General features: G+C 41.4%; 1 protein-coding gene across 3 annotated transcripts in view; it reads right to left on the bottom strand.

The window, feature by feature from the left end:
* Positions 1-3,246: 3,246 nt before the first annotated feature.
* Positions 3,247-22,845, bottom strand: part of LOC126543092 (alanine--tRNA ligase, cytoplasmic-like) — a 36,285-nt gene continuing 16,686 nt past the window's right edge. For all 3 annotated transcript variants that reach the window (XM_055061598.1, XM_055061597.1, XM_050190229.2), the window contains exons 11-21: positions 21,814-21,958; positions 18,944-19,104; positions 14,454-14,570; positions 11,787-11,924; positions 11,076-11,216; positions 10,364-10,440; positions 7,181-7,370; positions 6,959-7,012; positions 6,596-6,718; positions 6,305-6,493; positions 3,247-5,607 (exon numbers count right to left, since the gene is read on the bottom strand). In XM_055061598.1, the coding sequence (XP_054917573.1) occupies positions 5,374-5,607; positions 6,305-6,493; positions 6,596-6,718; positions 6,959-7,012; positions 7,181-7,370; positions 10,364-10,440; positions 11,076-11,216; positions 11,787-11,924; positions 14,454-14,570; positions 18,944-19,104; positions 21,814-21,958 (1,569 nt within the window). In that variant the 3' untranslated portion in view covers positions 3,247-5,373. The remainder of the gene's footprint in view (positions 5,608-6,304; positions 6,494-6,595; positions 6,719-6,958; positions 7,013-7,180; positions 7,371-10,363; positions 10,441-11,075; positions 11,217-11,786; positions 11,925-14,453; positions 14,571-18,943; positions 19,105-21,813; positions 21,959-22,845) is intronic.

Below are 22,845 nucleotides of genomic sequence, written 5' to 3'. Positions count from 1 at the left end.
CTTCACTTTTTGCAGAAGAGACTCTACTATAGCGTTGACGACCGTCAAAGGGAAACCAGCTGCCAAAAGGCGTCCAACTTGGTACGTAAAACTAGACCACATTTGGTGTACACACGATTTCCGATTTCCGGTCGTCAACGCTATAGTGTTCTCAACCTTTTTTCACTTGTAGACACGAACTCAGAGTAACTGACAGATCAGTTTATTGGGGGCATCGCATTATTTTGCTCGAGAGGGCGCGTTCCTTCATGCTGCAAGAGTTGCATGAAACCCATCCGGACATGACAGCAATGAAAAGCATCGCTAGCACAGTCTTTTGGTATCTGAGGCTGGACCGCAATATAGAAAGCCTGGTAAAAAGTTGTTTGCAATGTGTGCAGTGTTTGCCACTACCTGCGGCTCCGTTTCCTTCAAGTTGGCTGAAAACCAACAAGCGCTGGTCAAGGCTGCACATAGGCTTTGCTGGTCCAGTGGAACGGCATATGATCCTTGTCTCGGTGGATGCAGGGACGAAAGGGATAGAGGTGGTGCCACTCAAAACTGCAATGGTTGATACTACAGGAGAAGTGCTTCGGAGCATCTTTGCCCATTTCGGTCTGCATCACACAGTTGTGTCCGATAATGGACCCCAATTTACCAGCGCAGTGACAAAGATATTTTTCCGAGATAACCATGTGCGTCACGTAACAACTGCTCCTCATTATCTGCACTCGAATGGAGCAGCAGAGCGCGTGGTGCGCACCGTCAAAGGAGCACTAAAGAAAAATAAAGTAGGGTCGCTGCAATGTCAACTCGCTAAATTCTTGCGTTACTACAGGATAACGCCGATGAAAGACGGGAAATCACCTGTAGAGATGTTGCTGGGACTCCAACCAAGGACCAGACTAAGTGCTCACTTCCCAGACCAGGAGGCCCCAAGTGTTCCAGTCAGGAGTCAGGTCTCGGTACCACGTACCCCGTTGTTTCCTCCCAGAACACGCATCTGGTTGAGACAGTATAACTGCACTGGACAGAGCTGGCTGCCTGGCGCAGTGACTACTGCTGTTGATGGATGCTTGATCACGGCCGGCAGGGTAGGTGGAGAACAGCGGCGACATGTATACCAAGTGCAAATTCGGGAAGTCCAGCAGGAAACCGCCGTAACAAAACAAAGAGAGAGTGAAATGGAGAACAGTGGCAGAGGTTCGCCACCTCATGAACTATCAACAGATGAAGTCTGTGAGAAAACCAACACAGGGTTGAGTACAGGTCAAGCTGCAAGTACTGAGGAAGACCTGAGCCTACTCAGACGATCAACTAGGAAAAGGAAACCCCCAGACAGATTTTAGGAGCAGGAAGTGCTGTATCGTGCCCACAGCAGAACTGTGCATACGCGCATCAGCACGGCGCATACATCCATGAGCTCTCTGACTGAATAAGACGACGACCAGATGTGTCTGCAATAAACCCTGTTTTTACTTGTAGCTCTGGCGTGAGTCGGGATCTGGAGGACACTTCAGGACCACCGCTGTATTTCGTCACACACTTTGTGAATCAATATCTCAAAACTGGTGTCATCCTTAACTCGTTCCAAGTGCCTTGCTTCATCAGACACAATTTGCAAATTACAATGCGTGCTGTAATAGCAAAAAACTTAATGTGTGATAATTTTTTTTTACTTGGTGATTATGCATTTCAATTTCTCATGCAAGTAACGTCTGCCTCTTGGAGTAATCTAGCTCAAGGTAAAAAATTGAGCTAGCTGCCACAGGCGATTCTTTTTAATTTTTTGCGTATTCTCTCTTTCTCTTTACACACACACAAGCACACACATGCATGCACACACACACACACACACATACACAAACACAGTTCTTTGTGCAGAGCTAATGACCTTTGTCAGTGCAAGTATGTACTGTACAATGAGTACATAGTGACTGCTGATTTGAGGTTAGGCAGCTAAACATGCTAGAATACTGGGCACATGCTAAAATTTCCATATATTCATTTCTGCATTAGATACACATAGGCACAACTGCATCAAGACATCATGCGATCTGCATGGAAAGCTATTGTCAGTACAGTTGAACCTTAATTCAAGAAAAACAAGCAGAACACAAGAGAAGAGGATGGACAATGGCACCAATTACATCTGGAACACTATTAAGAACCCACAAATCAATAATTCCAAGAAAACCTCACCTAAGTCACGCATCTACAGAAAACCAACAATGGTCTGGGTGCAGACAGCAATACCATTCATGTGCCTTCTAAACGGTCTATCTCCTCAGTGGACATTGTAACTGAAAAACAACACAATTATCAGAGTTCTTGAACATAGGGCACACTTCAATAACTTCTAGCATAATCTTACGCCTGTGCCAGAGCAAGCTACCTGCATTCTAAACAATGCCAAGCTCACACAGCGATCAGTCAAGCTTCTGGCTTTCTTGTTGATAATGTTAGCACACTCCCTTAATCTAATATTTATGTACCTACATGAACACAAGAGGCCAGGTAATTGTCCGCTCTCATTTTCTTGTGTTCTCCTGGGTGCCATGGCACCATACTAAATCTATACAAACTACTAGACCAAATTTCAGGTGTTCTTCTGCGACATGCATATGTAAAACAGATGGCTCAGTGTAGAAGATGCAAGATTATCTTCAAGGTTAGAGAAATAGAAGGTGCAAGTTAGAAAGCACCAATAGTGAAGAGAAACAGTGCCTTTCACCATGCTTTCATTCACTGACATTAGACAGCAATGTTGGTGTAAGCTAACACCAAAACAATGTTTCAGTTAAAACGTATCAGCTCCAAAGATCAACACAATGCTGGTGCACTTGCCATGGTGGCTCAGTGACTACTATAATGCTTTGCTGTTGATCACAACGTCACTAGTGAGACACTTTCCTGCGGCAGCCACATTCCGATGAGTCGCAATGCTGAAATGTTCATGTAGCATGCTTTGGTTGCACATTAAGAGAACCCCTGCTAGTCAAAATTAGTCCACAACATCCACCATACGTCATTAAACCACAAATTGCTTTCTTGGTGTTTCCATACGTGGAGAAGTAACACAGTTCACCAAAAACACTCATTACCAGTGCCTCTCTGATGCTTCCTGCAGCTGATCGACTGACGTCTGAAGTAGCATTTGTCTTGTTGCATGGGGCTCCTCAGTCACAAGGGCAACATTGGCCTATTGGCCTGGACCCTTACCATGTAGATCAGAGGAGAGGTCCTGAGCAGTGACGAGGCAAAACATAGAACGAAAAACAGGACATTTATTTACATTGTTACATAGAGCGGTCAGCTCCGAAAGCTGCTCGAGAACAAAAGGCCAAGGCTCCCTGCTGGGAACAGTCTCACCCAGGAGAGGGAAGGAACCATTGGCCACAGCATGGACGGCTGGTGCTTGGTCATCATATCTGGGCTCTGCCAGGCTGGCACCTCTGTGTTGACTATTACTCACTTCTGCATGTGCTAGCAAAGGAAGTTTTGCATTACAGCACGAATGGGGCTTCTGGTGTTTTGAAGCATTGAAAATGCCTTTGTTGTTCTAGCAATAGTTTGAAGCACTTGGCATCATTTTTGATCAAGTGACACGAATTTTCATACCGGAGGAACCCACGACAGTATTTGCGTGGGGGTCATCTATTGCCCTCATCATTAGCCTATCTATGTCTAATGCGGGACAAATGGCCTCTTCCAGTGATCTTTAATTACTCCTGTCTTGTGCTAGCTGACATCATCTTATGCCTACAAATTTCCTCATTTTATTGCACCACCTAGTTTTCTGCTGTTCCAGACTATGCATCCCTTCTCTTAACACCCATTCTGCAACTATAATAGATCACCGATTATCCACCCTGCACATCACATGGCCTCTACAACCTCATTTCATCCACTTAATGTCAATTAGAACACTGTCTTCCCCCATTTGCTCTTTAACACATTCACTGCTACGTGGGTCACGGGTGGGTCACAGAAGCTAATCCCCCTGTGTGGCTGTGCAGGGCTTTCCTGCAGTGCGCAAGTGACATCTTCACTAGAAATTAACGGAAAGAAAAAAGACTTGTTTCTTCTGGTCTGACGTTTCGTGGTGCTATCTTTCTGAGCCTTGAGGAAGTTTATAAAAAGTTCATCCCCCTGGTGACTCACCAGTAGGTCACGACGCACCAGAGGAATATTACAAGTGACCCACTGGTGGGTCATCCCGTACATGAATCGAGAGTTCAAAAAATGCTGTCGCAGTGAATGTGTTTATCACTAATGCTGTCTTCCTGTCTATTAATGCTGTTTCATTGCTCGTTACGCAGCCCTTAAGTTCTTAAACTACTCTGTTAACCTCATGTTTCTCCCCCATATGTTAGTACCAATAGAATGCAATGATTGTGCTTCTCTCTTCGACAATACCGGTAAGCTACTAGTCATGACTTGATAATGCCTACCGTGTGCGCTCTAACTCATTATTGCACTCCAAGAGCAGCTATTGGCAAATTCATAGCTGATATGGAAACCACCCTAAGCCCTCAAATGGCTTCTAATTCCCTTTTGGTTGCCTGTGGAGATTTTAATGTAGACTTTCTCAAAGATAACCACTGGTTGAATCCTTCTCTTGCAATATCTCAACTGCAAAGCTGTAATAGGGCTGTAATAATAAATATGTAATAGGGCATGGAATAATGCACTTTGCCAGTGCATTTAGTTACCCAATAGCTCTTTTGAATGCTGGGTGCAAACCTAAAATAGCTATTAATAGCTTTGGGAGCCTTACAACAGCTATGGGTTTACAGCTAAAATTTACAAAAAGCTATGGGTTTGGCTCCCAATGTTGGCAAGTTGTATTTTTCTCCACTTTCATTTCCCTTTACCTTATCATTTCTACATTTAAGTTAAAACCACAGGAAATTTCCTTTACACTTTCCTTGGCTTCATTGCCGGCTTTATGTTGTTGTGCCTAACAAAAATCTAGCCACTGGTACTGTCATCCTTGTGTTAAGTTGCTGGCCGTACCTGTTGATATGCACCAACTAGCCCAACAGAATACTGTCACATTCCCCTTCTTGTTCATTTGCAATGCAAACACAGTTTCTTTTTTTGCACAGCTAATAGGATTCCCTAAGAGATAGCATAAATGCTTTGATGTGTGGGCACTAGCAATAGTTCAAATGACAAGAAGTTTTTTAATTCTCCAGAAATAGCTTCCAAGTCACGACATACAAGCCACCAGAGTTCTGTAGCCATGGAATGGAATTTCACAACAATTTTTAGTCTGTCAGAGGGAACCATAGCTTACTAGAGAATGCATGTGTTTACAAAATAAAGACAACAGACAAACTGGCTATGTACACATATGGAAAATACCTGCGCTACAAACTGTATATCTTATCATAATTGGACATCTGATGTTTTCTTGCTCAGTTTGCCAGCACAATGACTTTTGGCAAAATTGACAGCAGCTTGCTCGACAAATTCGAGATCTAAACCTGGCCCAAATGATGCCCTCACATAACAGTAAGTCTTAGTGGTGTGAACTTTGGGAGACACAAAATTATGTAAGGTTACATAAGGTCCAACAGCCTTCACCCAAGCCTCCGCTTGAAATTCACTGGTCAAGAACTCCTGCAGAAGAAAAAAAAAGAAGGGGAAGGGGTGGGAGGTAGGAAAGCATAAGCAAAATTCTGAAATAAAAGGGGCTTTTTTTTCTTCATCCTTCCCTGTGTCTCAGTCCATATCTCATGGTATCACAATCAGTATCATACCATCACTGAACATTAAAGTCACTGAATTCTAGTAGATTTATTTATGGCAGGGTTTCAGATCACTAGGAATGCGGGCACATGAAGTTCGTGGCATAAATAAGGATACTGACAATTGTATAAGCACCGCTTCTATCACTCTATAAAAAAATGAAAATGACTGTCTTTGCCAATGGTTGCGTGCTACACGTGTGTAACGAGTGGTTTCCCGCATGAGCCTTGTTTTTGAGCATTTCAGTATGCTGCCGAGTGACATTTTATGGTGTAGTTACGAATGCAGTAAAACTGGTTGAAGACCAGCGTTCTTCCTGTCCTGTCAAATTTTCTCTGTTCTTCTACGGTGTTTCTATTTTTCCTGAAGCACTATAAACGTCTCGGATGTCAAAGTTCCAACTCGCTCAGCGTTCCGCATTAAATAGTCACTCAAGCAGCAGCGCATCAAACTATTTTACAAAACTTCAAATAAAAGTTGACCAATGCACTTTATATTCAATCCCTCACAAAGCTTGCAAGGGCAAAATTGCAGACCATGATTAATTATACTGCAATGAGAGACACACCTTGGGGACAGCACAGTCTATGCGAAGTTGGTCAGTACTTATGAATGCTGCAATGAAGTATGGCTTAGAACTGCATTTCTTGTATGCCAGCTTTGACACAAGGTTTCCATCCATGCAAAAGTCAAAGCAAGCCACAACAAAGTTTGTGTGCTTCCACTTCTCCAAGGCCCTGTTCAACTGATCTATCACCTGAAAAATATATGCCACATAAGTTCATCCGGCACCACAATAATATTTTTAGACCTACAACTTTAGCCAGTTTGGAGGAATGTCAAAGAGTAATAAAGGTACCTTCGGCTCTCCAAAATTCCGGTTGTACTTTCGGATGATGCTGTCTACATGACGCTCCAGCTTGAGAAGTTCTGCCTCTGCTTTCCTCTGAAGCAGCAGGGAAATTCCACGGGCAGCTACAAGCTGGCTCCATCGAAAAAAAAGAACGAACAAGCTTAATTTTTAAGACGTGTCCCAAAACATATTCAAAGTTATTTAGCCTGCTTTATACAGACTGTAAAGCGGAAATTTGCATGGGAAATAACATGCACATTTGTTCAGTTAGCTTTTTCCATCAAAACAAATACAATTGCCATTTTCACTGAAAATAGCCCACCCCCACCTACTTAATAACACACACTTAAAGAAAAAAAGGGGGAATACCTTTCGCACTTCAGTAAGTTTTCTCTTGGAAGCTGCCATAGTTACGTATTCATCCTAGAGACAAAACCAAAAATGTGTGTCACATGCTCCATGCCACTTGCAATGTAACTGTTTCACTAAGTAAATATACACTTGTTACACAACAGTTACAAAAGGACATGCAACATATCATATAAGGGAAACAAATAAAATCAATACATAGCATTATAAAAAGGCACCTACCAGTGATACTCGGTTCAAAGCTTCAACTTCTTCTGCTAGCTCACTCATTTGCCTCTGGACGTGCTCATCTTGAAAACGCAAAGCAGCAGCCAATGGCCCAGCTACAGCACAGATGGACCTTACCATGGTGCCCACGGAACGGTGTGATGTCACCACAATTTCTCCCAGGTCCGACAAGGATGAGACGTGCCTTCAGGTGACATATAAACCACATTTAAAATGCAAAAAAAAGACAGTGATATGAAACATGCTTTAGGAAATATGGTCATTTATTGGGCTACTAAACCATCTCAGATCATTTAAAAAAATAATAATGTGCTCCTCTCTAGGCTTTTCAAGTTCCTTCTTCACATTTTGTGATGCCAACAGAGTCATGCACGTGACATCACCAAGGTAAAAGCTGTGAATTGGTCCACATACGAAACACATCAGTTCAGATAAGTCTGCTAGCACGCCTTTGCCATATAGTCACACACCCTCTCTTCCTCGTCCTCTCACTTGCTTGTCGTGCACATAACTGATTTCAACTCATGTGGTGTGTCTTTCACTGCATGTGCAGAGGCAACAATGTTTGGCCGAACAGTAAGTAAACGTGATAAGCAGGAGTAATGGTGTTTACAAACAGGAAGCGAGCACCAACATGACATTTGGTATTGACGTAGTGCCCACATGTCTCCTATAGAAGTATGTGGCAAGAAGGAGAGAGCACCTATTGGGAGGCTAGCAAAGGCATGAGAGAAACCACTGGCTTGCCTTTTAGCTCGGAGTGGTTTAGGGACCCTTTAAAGAAACAGGATCATGCATCAGCATTCAGTCTCATTCTACAGTAGACATCCATTAATTCGACTCCGTTTAATTCAATTTTTTCTATTAATTCGATCCCAAACGAAGGTCCCGGCCGGCGCTCATGCACTTCAATGAGCCCAAACATTCATTATTTTGATCCTAAAATTGGCATTGGCCGTATAATTCGAACTTGACCAGTCCACACACATGCGCTTGACCCATATGGTAACCCCAATACCGACCCTTTAGTGGCAGCATCTCTCTTGGCAGAGCTTAGGGGACAGTGAATGCGTTGAACACACGTTATCTCCTGTGAAAAACACCTATTTTCGGCCTGCCCTAGGAAGCTTTTCAAGCAATAACAATAGCTCACAATGTCTGAATATGGTATTTACCTGATTCTAAGGGGGCACTTTTTATTTTCCAGGGAAATTGGGCCGAAAATTGCTTGCATGGAGCAATCAGATATGAAACCAAAACCGCCTCTATGGCATTCTTATGCTATAATGCATAACATGACTGTATGGCAGCGAAACAGACTTTATAAACTGTGCGGTCAAGCTGACTTTATTAAACCAGCAGCCATCCTAAGAAATCGAGTGTGTGTTAGATTTCTACTTTGGTTGTTTAGAAGCTTTAAGTCATTTCTACGTTGGTTTTCTACTTCGGACACATAGAAAGTTGGCGTGTGTTCAATTTGGAGGCATGTTAAACTCGAGAAAATACTGCCAAACGACTCAACGGTATGTTTTGGCATTTTCTTTCTGCATCTTGATTCATTCAACCTACTGGATAATTAGATCAATTTGGTCAGTTTCGTCAGGGTCGAACTAATTAAGTCTACTATAAGACTTCCCTTCACAGTAAATAATTTGGGAAGAATTTATCCAAAATGGTTGATTATAGTTAGCTCATAGTCTCTAATGATGAAATTGTAGTACGCTTCCCCTTTTTATAACATTCAGCTCACGGTAGCGCTATTATAAAAACTGCTTTTAGGTCTAAACAGCTATTGGTAGCAAGTTACATCTAAACCAGCACAAAAATTATTTAAGGGGTATTTACATCCAATTGTTACCGTTGACTGCAAGAAAAACTTAAAAAGAAATAAGAGGTAAGAAGACAGAAGGTTTAGAACACCTGAAAGTTGTGCATGTTGGTAAGGATTCATAATTTATGGCTGACAATAGGTTAGGAAAGATTTATGCTGCTGTGCAGAGGAAGAAAGACTAATGAAACTGCAAGAAAAGACTTGACAGGTGTTACGTAAAGCACATTTACAAGTTTGCAGAATGCTGTTTGAGCATAGTTTAAAAAGTTATTTTTAGCTGCCGTCGCTTTATGTATGGCAGACAGGGCATCAATCACAAGTTAAATACACATAAATGTTTGTTGACCAATGAAGCACTGTCTAACCTCTTGTTACATTGTAACAATTGCAAATGTACTCTAATATTTGTAGACAGAATTTATGTCTGCTCAGATATCAAAATGAAGAAGAGCATCTTATGGATGAGCTATGGCATAATAATAGTAGTAGCACATGGATTACATTATAATTAGTGCACAAACTAGCACAAAACTGCACAAGGTAACAATTCATGATTAAACAGCATCATGAACAATGCAGCGTACTTAGTAGTACCACATGACCTCACAGAAGTGGACGCATTTTAGGCACTGCTAAGTGAACTCTGCTTATCATCAGATACTACTTCTTCACTACTGTTACAGCTTCTACACTGTTAAATGCCTCTTTTTTTTTAGACTAGGGTAGTTCATTTTAAAGTGCAGTTTGTTCCATGCATTGCCCATTGCGTAGAACATCTGGCCCTGTGCCTGTTATTTGCCACTGCTTGAAACTTCATGTCATGTTCTCTATACGCTTCTTCGCCCTCGGGCATTATAACTTTCTGGTGCTGTTCATTTTTCTTCAAACACATTTGAGCTTCCAGTGGGTGTACCCATTACCCCTACCTAAAACAGCACCAAGGTGCTTCAAAAGTACCCAATAAAAAAGGAAGTGCATGAAAATTGGCATACAGGTGATTGCATGAGCCCATTCTATACTGCAGACATTTGTTAAGACTGCTGTATTGTAGCTTTAAAAGGATTGCTCTTTTGCTACCACAGTGGCATTATTTGTTATTTTTCACTTCACATAGCATCCTTCTCAGTTACAGCAGCACTGGCAGCATATGCGCACATGAAATTGTGAAAAGTTACATAAAGCAAAACTTTTCTAGAACTCCTTACGTGCTTTCTAAGGTGAATGCTGTGGACCTATGTACTTTCAACAAGAAGCACTATATATAATTAAAAAAAGAAACATAAAAATTGATTGTCAGTTCGTCTAACTAAACATAGAGGCCACTGGCAACACAGCAACGAACTTACGTTCCACAACAAAGCTCTTGAGAAAAGATGTCATCTTCATTTCCAATCCTTATCACGGAGACAGTTTTGGGATAAGTCTGCACAGAAGAAAGTTAAAAAAAGAGCAGGAACACGACACTAAAATTCAAGAATTGAAGAACCTCAGAAGCTCAAATAATCCTTCAGTTATCACATTTATTTATGCAATGTTTAAAACGAATTATGCTACGCTGTAACATTCTTATGATATGTCAGACCAAAACATTTCCAAAGTTACTTAAAGGGCATACGGTCACAAACATCCGAGCTAAATATTACTCCTTTACACTGAGCAAGAACTTTCAACCACCCTAAGAAAGCTTGTTTTCTACTTTTTTGTTACTGTCCTTTAGAGGTTTATTAATGCTGATATTCATTAAAAAATGGTTACTAATGTGTGTCTATTATCATTCCCAGACACCAGCAGCCATGAGAGACAAAACAGTGAAAATTTGGCTGGTTGGTGCATGTTACAGATGAAAAGAGTAGCAGCGCATGGGACAGGTCAAATGAAAAGAACGGACAAATTACTGCATCCATTCTATCCGTTTGTCCTGTCCAATGCACTGTTACCTTTGCCAAGAGCACGTAAGTGCTCAAGTGGAACCTTACGTTCACTTATGTTACAGTTTTGTGCAGCTCCAGTACAAGTTGTCATTACTGCAAAAGGCACCAAAGCATTATGTAGCCGTACCTCATTTGGAACTTTAACTAGCTCTGGTAGGGCCAAAGCATTTTCCAGAGGCATAGTCCTTCTTACAACAATGCGACCAGCTTGGATTGCATCACGACAGATCTCTTCAATTTTTGCTACCTGCTCGTTGGTCAAATTTTTCTGAAAAACAGAAAATGCAGAAGAATGCAAAACAGTATAAGTGATGAATTCCCATTCTTTTCTCAAACACAATCCTTTGCTAAACAGTCCTACACCTAGAACAACAACTTTGCGATTCCAAAGCATGCAGCTTTTCTTCCAAACTATCCAAACCTTGTCAAAGGAGGGTATTCAAGATGACAAGAACGTTGGGTCCAAAGACATCCTATGTTTGACCGCTGTTGATTACTTCGTCACCACCTCCCTGTGAAATTCTGTTTTGTTTGGGCAGCTATGTTAAAAGACACAGAGGTTTTTTTTCTATTTTTATACCTTTTTCTTCTATTTGGTAACTGGCGAGTTGCTTGCCCCTTTCAGCCCCATTAAGTTTCTATACTTGCTTTACAGGGATAAATTCAATATCAGCACTTCGATACAAGTTTGTTGCACTACTTCACTTTGCACACTGTCAACTGCACACAAAATTATGAAGTTCTCCACAAGCTTAGACTATATTTTGAAATTTTATAAAAATCATGTGCATAAGAAAGCCAAGATAAACCTTCATAAACTGGGATACAAGTTACTCACCTTACAGACAAAATCAAAACGCAAGTGCTCACTGTCTACCAATGATGACCTCTGCTCAGCAGAATCAATTACTGCTCTCAGTGCAGCATTCAGGCAATGCGCTGCAGTGTGGTGTATCATGCACTGCAATCGATGTTGCTGTTATCAATAAAAACAGAGAACAAAGAATTACACAGTTACTAAAAAGAAAAAGCCGAGTCTGTAGATGACAAAAAGGTGGGAAATTGGCTGAACTTACATGAAAAATAAAAAATATGTGGATCCCACGCACTGTGGGAATCGATGTAAGCAAAGCTTTCCGTGCTGTTCAAGTTGACTGACAATATTTAGCTGTGAAATTGACAGCGCATGTTTAATTTCTTCAACTTTTAGTCCAACACAAAAGTGGTGAGTTGATGTTAAACGTTACCTTGTGAGCACCACTGTTATTTGTCTGCATAGCACACAGAACACAAAGGGGGAGGCGTTTGCTAGAGGCATCGTGTGCCATAGTTCATAACCTCTGAGACGGTTGAGCATTATGATTGCCTCACTTGGCGCATTGCATCCGGGCAGAAATATTAAACTTTAATTGCATTATGGGCCTGTACATGCCAAAACCACAATCGGATTATGAGGCACATCGTAGTGGTGTACTCCAGATTTATTTTCCCACTATGGTGTTCTCTAGCATGTCCCTAAATCTAAGTGCACGAACGTTTTTTATTTCAACCCCGTCAAAATGTGACTGTCGCGGTTGGGATCAAACTCGCGACCTCGAGTAATCCCATAGCCGCAAAACTACCGCGGCGAGCACAAAAGTGCTGAATTGACCTGTGACCGCTTCCGTAGTGTTGCCTAGACCCTACAGTGCACTTTAATGTGACTATGCTTTTGTGTGCCCTGCGTAAGTTGGCCGCTTGACGAATTTGCCTGGTATTTATTTTTTAGAAATAGCAGAAACGTACCGTACCGCACCTTGAACTTAATTTTATACCATTTGCCTATAACCGCTGCGTTTGATTGCCTTCTCACGTCACCTCTTCGCAATCCCACCCCTTGTATGGGAATTGCGAGCGAAGAATGGAAAGGCTGTTACCCACTCGTTTCGCTTCTGTGTCGGTTCTACCCATTCTGTGCCTCCTCTCTGCCATTCTATCCAGCTTCCCTCTAGACATGCACTTTAGTAGAAAGGTCAGCAGTGCAATTTTTGCAATGCTTTTGCAGGGTCACAGATAATTACAGCTGTCAAGAGGCTAATGTGGCAATGCCCAGGGAGCTCCAGAGGGCATTGTGCCCATTCGACGCGGTGCAAAGGTCCAAACGAGTTTCTCGCGTCGCCTTTACTCTCTGCCACGCTTCTGACATGTATACACACGCTCTGAACTACCTTTCGACACGGTGTGCCAAACAACAGCGGCAGCTCAGGAGCAGCAGCAGTGGTGGGAAAGTCGAAAGAAGAGGCAAAGAAAGCTTCACTTTAAAAGGCATGCAAACATTGCCTAACCAAACCTTTGCCCATTCTGCTTGCTCGCCAACTCAATTTGGCACCACCTAGCTACCTGGGACCATCATAGAATGTCAAGTCTGCTGTTCAATAGTGATATGGTGTTACGGAAGCAGGCAGGATGAGCAGGAAGGAGCACAACATAAATGAAACACTGAGATGACTGTAACAATAAAACTCTGACCTGGAATCAAGAAGAAAAGCATGCAACACACACCTAATATGTGGTTTCATCCTATTCATTTATTAATTACACATTTGCAATGAACTTGCTCAATCATCAACATAACCAAAAGCATCAACAATGGCTTCTCCCAGGGCTCCATAATCACTCATGTCCTGTGCTAATCGTGCCCTCTGTACCAGCTGTTTCAGTGAACAGTTCAAATTCTTAAATAAAGTGTGGCGGAGACAATGAGCTTATTTTTTTTGGCAATGCATTATTTGCACCAACAAGCATCACAATTTGCCCGATAAGCACTGATTAACTCATTAACTAAACTGCAGTAATAATAGGTTTATGAATGGCATTCGAGAACATGCTGCGGCAGCTGAACTGAAGACGGTCAGTGCTCAAGGCATATCTATGTAGTAGGCATCATGAGCCTACCACCAGTTTCAATCTGTTCGAACATCTCCAAAGTCTGGCACAAAATGTACAGTTGAATTCCTCCACAACAAATGCTTCTAAAATGAAATGACCTGTACGACAAAGGATTTCGTATGCACTGACCGAATTCCTAACTGCGACATGTCTTGTGAATGCCTCTAAAACAAAGAAATTTTGGCATCCCCAGGGCTGATTTATTGGTTGTAATGCTCGTAGCGGTGCCACCACATCCACCTGTAGCCACCACAGAGTAGCGGTGCACATGAGAAGTGCCAACGTACGAAAAGGTTCTGACACCACAGTAGCTATGGTAGTCCCTCCCCACTGTCGCCTATTTTTAACTGGCATGATAATCTCCTCAGAACTGACGAATAACAACAGTGTTGAGCCAATCAAGACGGGATGGAGTCAAAAGTCGACAAAGGCGGCAGTGTTGAAGAGCCTGTAGAATAACAAAGAATTTTGACGTGGCAGGCAATAGCAGCATTCGATGCTGCTGTTGCCGTTGCCGATGCTACATAATATAGGCTGATGATGATGATGATTATAATAGGATAAATGGTTTTCTCACTTTATCAATCCACATTTCTGCATCATCACCCTGGTGGATTAGTCCAGCTGTGACCACACCTTTGTGAAAAACAAAGCCACTGCAGTTTTTCACATCATGAACAGTGACTTCACCACTCTGAAAACAAAGATAATGTGGTGCAGACATCTTAGACCAACTTACAGAGATGCTATAGCACACAAGGGATCGAGAAAAAGAAAGTGTGTAACCAGATAGAGTTGCACACTGAGTTGCGTTCTTCTTTTTCTTTTTTTAATTTATGAACTACTCTTGCTTTAGTATCATCACACTGTGAACTTCACAATGAGTTGTAACATCACCTAAAGCAAGTACAAAAACCAAACATAAGAATTCCCTAATTTTTCACAATACACACAGCAAGCTTATTCATATGCAATAGCTGCCACTATTGGCCATATTTCCCTATCTGTATTACATAGAATTCACATCACAGACAGACACATTATTTCCCTCTCTCAAATTCAGAACATACATATTTTGTTGCGCTGGCCACAAGAAACAACAAATGAAAGTGTGACAAAGAAAGGACATTAGTTAGGCTCTGCAAAAAGTCTGGCAGAAGCTTGCCTGACCCCTTCATTGCAACTTAGTGGCTTCTTGTAGAAGTACCTAGCACCAAGAATAAGAATAGTGATGTGGGTGAGTTGGTCTAAGTTCATGGTGTGATTTTTACGGAATGAAAAGAAAAAGTAAAGCTGTACGTGCACAGTTAAGCATAAAAAGAAATTTGTGTACCGCTGCATAGGGGTGTGTATTGAATACCATTTATATGCAGCTTCAGTTATATAGGTTAAACAGGACGCTGTATCAGCAAAACGTTAGGGGAACACAAAAACAACTTAACGAAAGGAAGACATCTAACCTAGTGATGTACTGCAACAGCTGTAAGCCTCAGTTTAAAGAGAGAAAGTGCTGGATCACCATCATAATCCGGGGAAATGCAGGAAATTTCCAAGGCCTATTATATTAAAACATATGGCGACATGTGCCTGAGCCAAGCATCAGTGGCTTTACAAGATAAGGAGTTCACGCTTTTGAGCCTATGCCAACACTAAATTTGTTTGGTTTTTATACTATCAAAAATTCTCACTATGTAATGGATTTTTACAAATTTTAACTGCTGGTTTTGACCTTCCAATGTGACTAGTGTCTCTGATACAGTGTTTGATAACCCTATCACCTTGTGTATATATTTGTGTGTTCTTGACCAGTAAATCCAGTTAGTAGCCAGCGCCCGTGTTTTTCTTTCTTTCGCTAACCCTTCATTATTTTTCTCTACTTTCCTCACTTCAGTGCTTTGTACTGCAAAAATTAGGCCACGCACTTCTGTACATGAACATATTTTACTGCAAACATAAGTTGTGAGCTAGGAAATGTGTGTGTGTGTACATCACACTTTGGCTTAGGCACAGCATGACGTAGCATTAAAAAAGAAAAATAACCAAGCAAGTATACCTGGGACTCAGTCAACAATCATATGATTGAAGCTGTGCATACTAGCCACAACTACTTGGCACAAGCAAGCTGATAATACAGTAAAAGAATTAATTGTTGGGCTAGTTGGACTTGCATTGCTGATGAGGAAAATCAGCACAACAAAAAGACAATGCACACAGGAAGACAAGGCAAAGACAAATGCTACTCGTAACTATTTATGAGCGGGAAAGATTTCACATATATATCACCTAGTCATAGATGCTCACAATAAAAATACGGAAACATCGCAGGGAGAACACGTGTCCATCAAAGAGAGTTGCGCAAAAAGTAAAACTCTGAGTTAAGTAGTGCGATTGATGGCTCACTTACACAATGATCTCTGTTCTTTTCAATAAAAAAAGGCTTCCACAGCAAGTCCCCAAGAAGTGTTACCGCTCCTGCATAGAATGGCTGTCTCCGAGAAATGAGCCTCAGAACCACATGCATTAACATGGGCCACCTTATGTATGTCCTTGTCCTCTAGCTTACTTTTTGCGCATGTTCCCTTAAGCAATAGTTCCCAAAAGGTTCAGTTAAGGCCAATATACATATATTGCCGCAAGACATGGGGATGGCATATTATAATACAGGCTCGTTAAATTGTCCTTCCATGGCAGCAAATTTTCAGAATAAGAAAAAGTAATAGTGTTCTGAAACTATTAGTGTATGGAGTCTGGAGTATGTGCTCTCATGCTACTTTGTTAAAATTAAAAATTAGATTATGGGGTTTTACGTACCAAAACCACAATCTGATTATGAGACATGCCGTAGGGGGCGACTCCAGATGAATTCTGACCACCTGGGGTTCTTTATTGTGCACCTAAATTTGAGTACACCATTTTGTGGAGCCCTCATTAAACAAGTATGTCCCGCATGCATACTGCAGCAAATGCAGGATGCAGCAGAATGAAAGATGCATGCTGCTGCTGAAAGTCACAGGGTAGACTAAATCGTAAGCAGTGTCAGTAACGGTGGCTGCTACGGTGCATGCGTAAAACATATCTGTTTTCAATGCGTGCAATGCACTGTAGCTGTCAGCATCTACACTGACCATGTTAGCACGTAGCATAGCTACGTGCTGACATGGTCCAGGAGTCCAAGCGTTGACACTTTCCAGGTGTTTCAAGGAGTTGACCACATGCTTTGATTCTTTCTATTTTTGTTCCACTCTCCCCGTGCCCCTATGCTAAGTAGCTGGCGAGAAGAGAGTTTCAGGCCGATCTTTCAACCTTTCCCTTACAATAAATCTCTCTCAGATGATCTCCAGGAGCGCCAGGCGTTTCTTCTCTATAGATATACCAAGGAGTAAGGGGGTTCAATTGCTTTTTAGATTAATGGAATTTTTTCAGAGAACTTCTGGAGTCTAAGAGTCTTTTCTTCTTCTTCTTCTTCTTATTATTATTATTATTATTATTATTATTATTATTATTATTATTATTATTATTATTATTATTTAAATGTTTCCTTGCCTTGCAGCTTGTTCAGTAAGGCTTCCTATTTCTCTGAGCCTCTTCAGCAAGCGCTGTCGTGAAACAATTCTTGGTACCTTATGGACAAGACAAAATTTTGATGCAAGGCTTGAGACCAGACAATTCAATTATGCCAATCAAGAAAAGCCTGATTTCAAATGAAAATGTGAGACAGCACAGAAACACAGCCATGCTATATCAAGCATTCCTTTTGTAATGCGGAACAGTTTTGAAAAGCTGTTTATATGTGTTTAGGCTGCTGTCATTTTCCCTACTAAGCTACATGGCTAGGCAGACATTGATAGCAAGAAAATTTTCCACCACAATTAGGCTAAGCAACTTTTAGATTATTCAATTAGGCCACATGTTGTAAAATTGAAGCCAAGCAGTAGTGACGTTATATATACTAAAAGGATTGCAGACGCCAAATTCTTGGGTGACAATTTTTTACTCTTGGGCAATATGCAGCATCTAGGGGACCATGATAACAACTGGCACAGGCACAATCGTGTCCTCAGTAATGCAATATTGTGCAATTTCTACTACACAGTTTCTCATTTCAATATTCCCATCAGCAGAGGTGAATAACCTTTCAATGACGTTAATGGCAAGTACCCGACGTTACAGAGGTCATGTGAGACACCAAAGGATGGACAACAACAAACTAATGCGTCAAATGCTCAATTTCACATGTGCGCCCACGTTTGTCAACACGAGAGCCAGGTGGAAGACGCACACGTGTGTCTCCTGGCAGTGTTTAGGCAAACGTACCTGCAGCCGCTTCGAAAATGCGTCGCCACCCACGCCTTTAACGTCACACTATTTTGCTCTCAACAATGACGTTTTCATCACAGCTATCCCGACATGTCCAGATAAGTGAGCCACGTTTCATTTCTAGAGTTTAAAATTGAAATAAATTACCTTTTAGCTGTCTGCTGTCAGTCCCATTTTCTGAAAGCGTTCCAAAGCATGCAAAGCTTATGCTACATTCAATTCAGCCTCTGAATTTGGTGTCTACACTCCTTTAACAGAAAACCTGAGATTAAAATAGCACTACTTTCCAGACAACAATCCTCAATATGTACAACGAAATACATTGAAAACCTAAATATGTCTCTCAAGAGTGTTCCCCTTGCAGTTTGGAATGGTCTTGGTGGGAACACCAATACATTTTTTAGCTGATTCTGGAGATGTATATCTCTAAAGTGGTGTTATAGTCTTAGGACATCTGCAAAACATACATAACTTCAATACTACTGCTCTGCTTTAATTCTCAAATTTCATCATGTATACTAAAATTAATAATCATAAAGTTAATTAGTACATTCTCGATAATTAGCCTAACTATTGAAAGTTTTCTTGCTGCTAACATAAGCCCAGTCACGTAGTCTAGCACAAAAACACCAGGGCCTAGCTCTAACAGATCTTTTTTTAAAGTGTTCCACATAAGAAAAAGAAACACTAGGTATGCTGTAAAGAAATCAGCTATAACTTGCTTGTGAAATACAATAACAGGACAATTACCTTGGTTTTGATGCATCCAGTGTCAGAGACTTGGCCCCCACTTTCAAAGTAGAAGTTTGTGGCATTGGTTACAACAAGACAGTGTTCTCCTTGTCTGGCACTGGTAACTCCCTGGCCATCGCAAAAGACAGCTTTGACAGTTGACTTCAAGGATGGGAACTCTATAATAAAAATAAGTAGTCTCTCAGCATGCCATAATAAACAGAAAAATGTTGCTGTGATACCCGTTAGCTTATGTAGCACTTACAACATAGTCCCCTCTAAGATTACCTGTTCAAAAACAATGTTTCTGAAAACAGCTCTGTTCACAGTGATAGCAAGGCAAACTGTTTTTTGGTTTCATGCTACACTTACCGCCTGCAGTCAAAAACAATAAGCCTATGTTCTCAAATGTTTACCATCCTCACATAATACAATCTAACTCTCGCAACTCTCGGGACACCACTGACAACAATCACTGGCTTTTGTTTGAATACACCGCATTCAAGGTTCTAACCAGAAATTTTGGAGGGTTGGACATCTTGCGACTGGGGGGGAGGGGTTACACACACAACTAAGTTTTTCTCTCTCTTTTTTTATTTCCGATACAACCATACTGCCATTTTAAATTGTAAATTCAACAATTTTGCATTTTGGATGCATTAACGAAACTATCGCCAACCAGCAACACATCCTGCCCCGATTGCCAAACATAGCCAGGACAAAGAAAACAAGGAAACGCACAGCTCGCTGTTGTCAAAATGTGCGCTCAACATGCGCTGGTGATTCAAATCTGCATAAGCCAATAGGTGCATTCAGTACTGTTTCTCTGTGGCAGCAGTAATCAATTCCAATGCTAGCTTCCTTTTTTCATTCGCTTCTTTTATTTGTGCATGACAAAATATGATGCTGTGCATACTTGAAGCTCAGACATCTCCTCTTAACGATGGTTTTGAAATGGTGGCATTGCATCAATGGAAAGTTGTACTAGTCACGCGCTCTACAGTGCAATGGCACCTATCGATACCAGGTTTTCTACCCAATTTTTGTCAACAGCACACTAAAAAAGGGCGATTTTCTCAACTTCTACGTCACTTTTCTTTCTAATATTTCCCCACATGATACAGGAACACCGAAGGATTGCAAAAAAAGGAATTGGAAATTTCAACGAGTCAAACCAAGCAGTGGGTGGTAAACACAGAGCGGTGGGTGGTAAACGGGAGCCGAGGGCAGAATTTCCACCGTTGCCCACCGTGAGGAGAACCAAAACTGCATTCTCATAGTTCTCCTGTATGTATAAACATGATGGAATGTTGCCAGATAAGGCCTAGTAAACAATAGAACATAACACTGCAAAAACACTTCAGAAACAGATGACACACAATGAACTGGCTTCGTTTGTCCCAGCAATTGAATTCACACTCCTTATACAAATGAGAACATAATTCTTTCAGCAGCAGATCTGCACTTCTCACCTCTATCATTTACATTTGAACTTCTACAATTGACATTTAGTGTCAATTTTGTAGCTGGCCTCCATATTAGTCCACATAAAGTTTAAAATCTAATATTAAACAACAAATAACACAATTTCCAGCAACCAAATTGAAAATTTAGAGATAGCCTCCATTACTAGCACTATTACAAGCACTATTAAGCACCATGTCTGTGTTTTCTTGCCTTTTTGTATCTTTTGCACTGTATGTTGCAAGTGTGCATCTATGCCAACTAACTCAGCTGTCAGTCCTCTTTAGTTTAATGAGGTAACTGGAACTGTGCAGAGTTTTTCACAAAAGAATATTCACAGAAATAAAAGTTACCTCCCAATTCCGACTTGAATTGAGATCCTGCAACATTCCAAAAATGCTGAGATAACCATGTTTCTAGCCTTTTTTCATTTTCCACTGTTTTTCCATTGCAGGTTTTTTCCAGTTCCATTGGAGGCTCCATAACATAAACATTAACAATGTCAAAGCTTGAGCAACAAGGACTGAGATCACCCAGATACTAAGTGCAATATGTGCAAGTGCAGATTTGGAGTTTTACATGGACTACAAAGTGACTGCCTAGGGGAGGGGGGAGGGGAAACAGAAACAGAAGCACCATTTATCTCACATCCCGGCCATCATTTAAGTCAGATCAACAAAAAGAAATAAAAGAAGGTAGTTTTGATACAAAGTTCAGATCTGCTAATAGCAATATATGAACCTGTGCTCAGATAGTACCATCCACACCATCTGCCAAAAACAATCAGCTCTTTTGGCAAAGCAGCAAGCACACAAAAGCCAGGTGCCCTTCATTGGGTTGCACGAAGTTTTCGCACCTGTTACAACTTGCGCCTTTAGCTTTTTACCAGGTGCCTGCTTGCTCGCACGCCAGGATCAAGCCAGCACATGAGAAAGGCTGATGTCCTTCATAACATGGAGAACAGATGTCTGGTTTTCACAAAGCAGGCGTGTAGCCAAGCTGGTGTAAACGGTACTGCTGTCCACATGCATTTGAAGCAAGGTTGCATCACCTTTGATATACCAAGTGATTGCTTAACTAGCTTTGCCATTTAAAATCTGCTTTATTGACTATGAGGCTCTGTGAGATTCGATTGATTTGGACAACCTGAGAATTCCGACAGGCACTTAAATCTCATGACAGAGGCATTGTTTCACTCTGCCCACCATCAAGATGCAGCTGCCACAGCTTCTTCTAACATGTTAGCCAATACCTTGTATGTGTTAGATGCAGGAATAAAAAATTTCCTAACAAAGCAGCTCACAAGAATAAAGTAAACATAGCTTATTCAACAGAGGCTGAAAAACCACACAAAGGTGGTCTCAAATGAATTTTTTTAGTTTTAGCAACCACAACAAAACTGAAAATAGCAAGCAGACACTCACCATAAACGCCGTTAGTAGATGTGCAGTAGTAAATGCTCTCAGTATCGGTAGGCACAACACCCAATTTCCGAAGGTGCTCAGCATGATCAGAGAGTTGATGGAACGGATTTAATTCATCCCTTGAACGACCTGATGCAGACTTTTCCTGGAACATATGAACAACCATGCATCTTGGTAACTAGGTAAAAAGAAAGCCCTTGCCCTTGAATTAATTTTATTTATTTATTTATTTATTTACTTATTTATTTATTTACTTAAAAATACCTTACAGGGCCCCTTTATGGGAAATTGAGTAAGGCTGGCAGAATACTAGTTATACAAATAAAAGTAAAACATAACATAAAAAAGTCTCAGTTTCACCCAAAAGGCGAAGCATAGATTGCAATTGCAAATTAGTGGACAGCTATACGAAGTAAGGATAGTAGTTAGATCGGCAGTATACATTTGTAAACATAACCATACTAACTAAATTAACAAGCATGGGGTCATGGGCGCACAAGCAAACATGAACACATCTCACTCGATGATCGTGGAAACTCACTGTCAAAACGCTGGAGTGCGGAAGTGCAGCAGCAGTAGCCAGCGAATTGACCTTCGTGCTGTGTCTCACATCAGCGTTAACTAAGCACTAGAAAGGCAACGTGCAGCGGACTTTGCCCCCAGCACAGATGGCTTTCAAGACACAGCGGCTCAGGCGGGCACATACGGCCGCCCAGAGTAGAACGCACCCCTCTCCCTACCCTTTCCCTAGAGCCTTGCGAACGATGGAAGACAGCACGCTTGCTCCCCACTTCTCTCCCTTGCATGAATAAGATTGAGCTGTCATCGCCGGCTCACCATCGCACATACAGCATACGGTGCACGGCGACTCTTTTATCGCCCTTAGACTTTATACGGAACCTCAGAGCAACGGTGATGCCAACAGCAGAAATGCGCTTGGAGTGTCCATATAATTGCTATCCCAATAAAAATTGTAACAAGGGTTAACTGATACGCACATTAAGTGACTGCTGAAACTTTTCTTGGTTAGCT

Source organism: Dermacentor andersoni, chromosome 1 (genome assembly GCF_023375885.2).
Source record: "Dermacentor andersoni chromosome 1, qqDerAnde1_hic_scaffold, whole genome shotgun sequence".
NCBI classification, from domain to species: domain Eukaryota; kingdom Metazoa; phylum Arthropoda; class Arachnida; order Ixodida; family Ixodidae; genus Dermacentor; species Dermacentor andersoni.
Note: the sequence above shows the minus strand (reverse complement) of the source record. Positions and strands in the feature narration are given on the sequence as shown.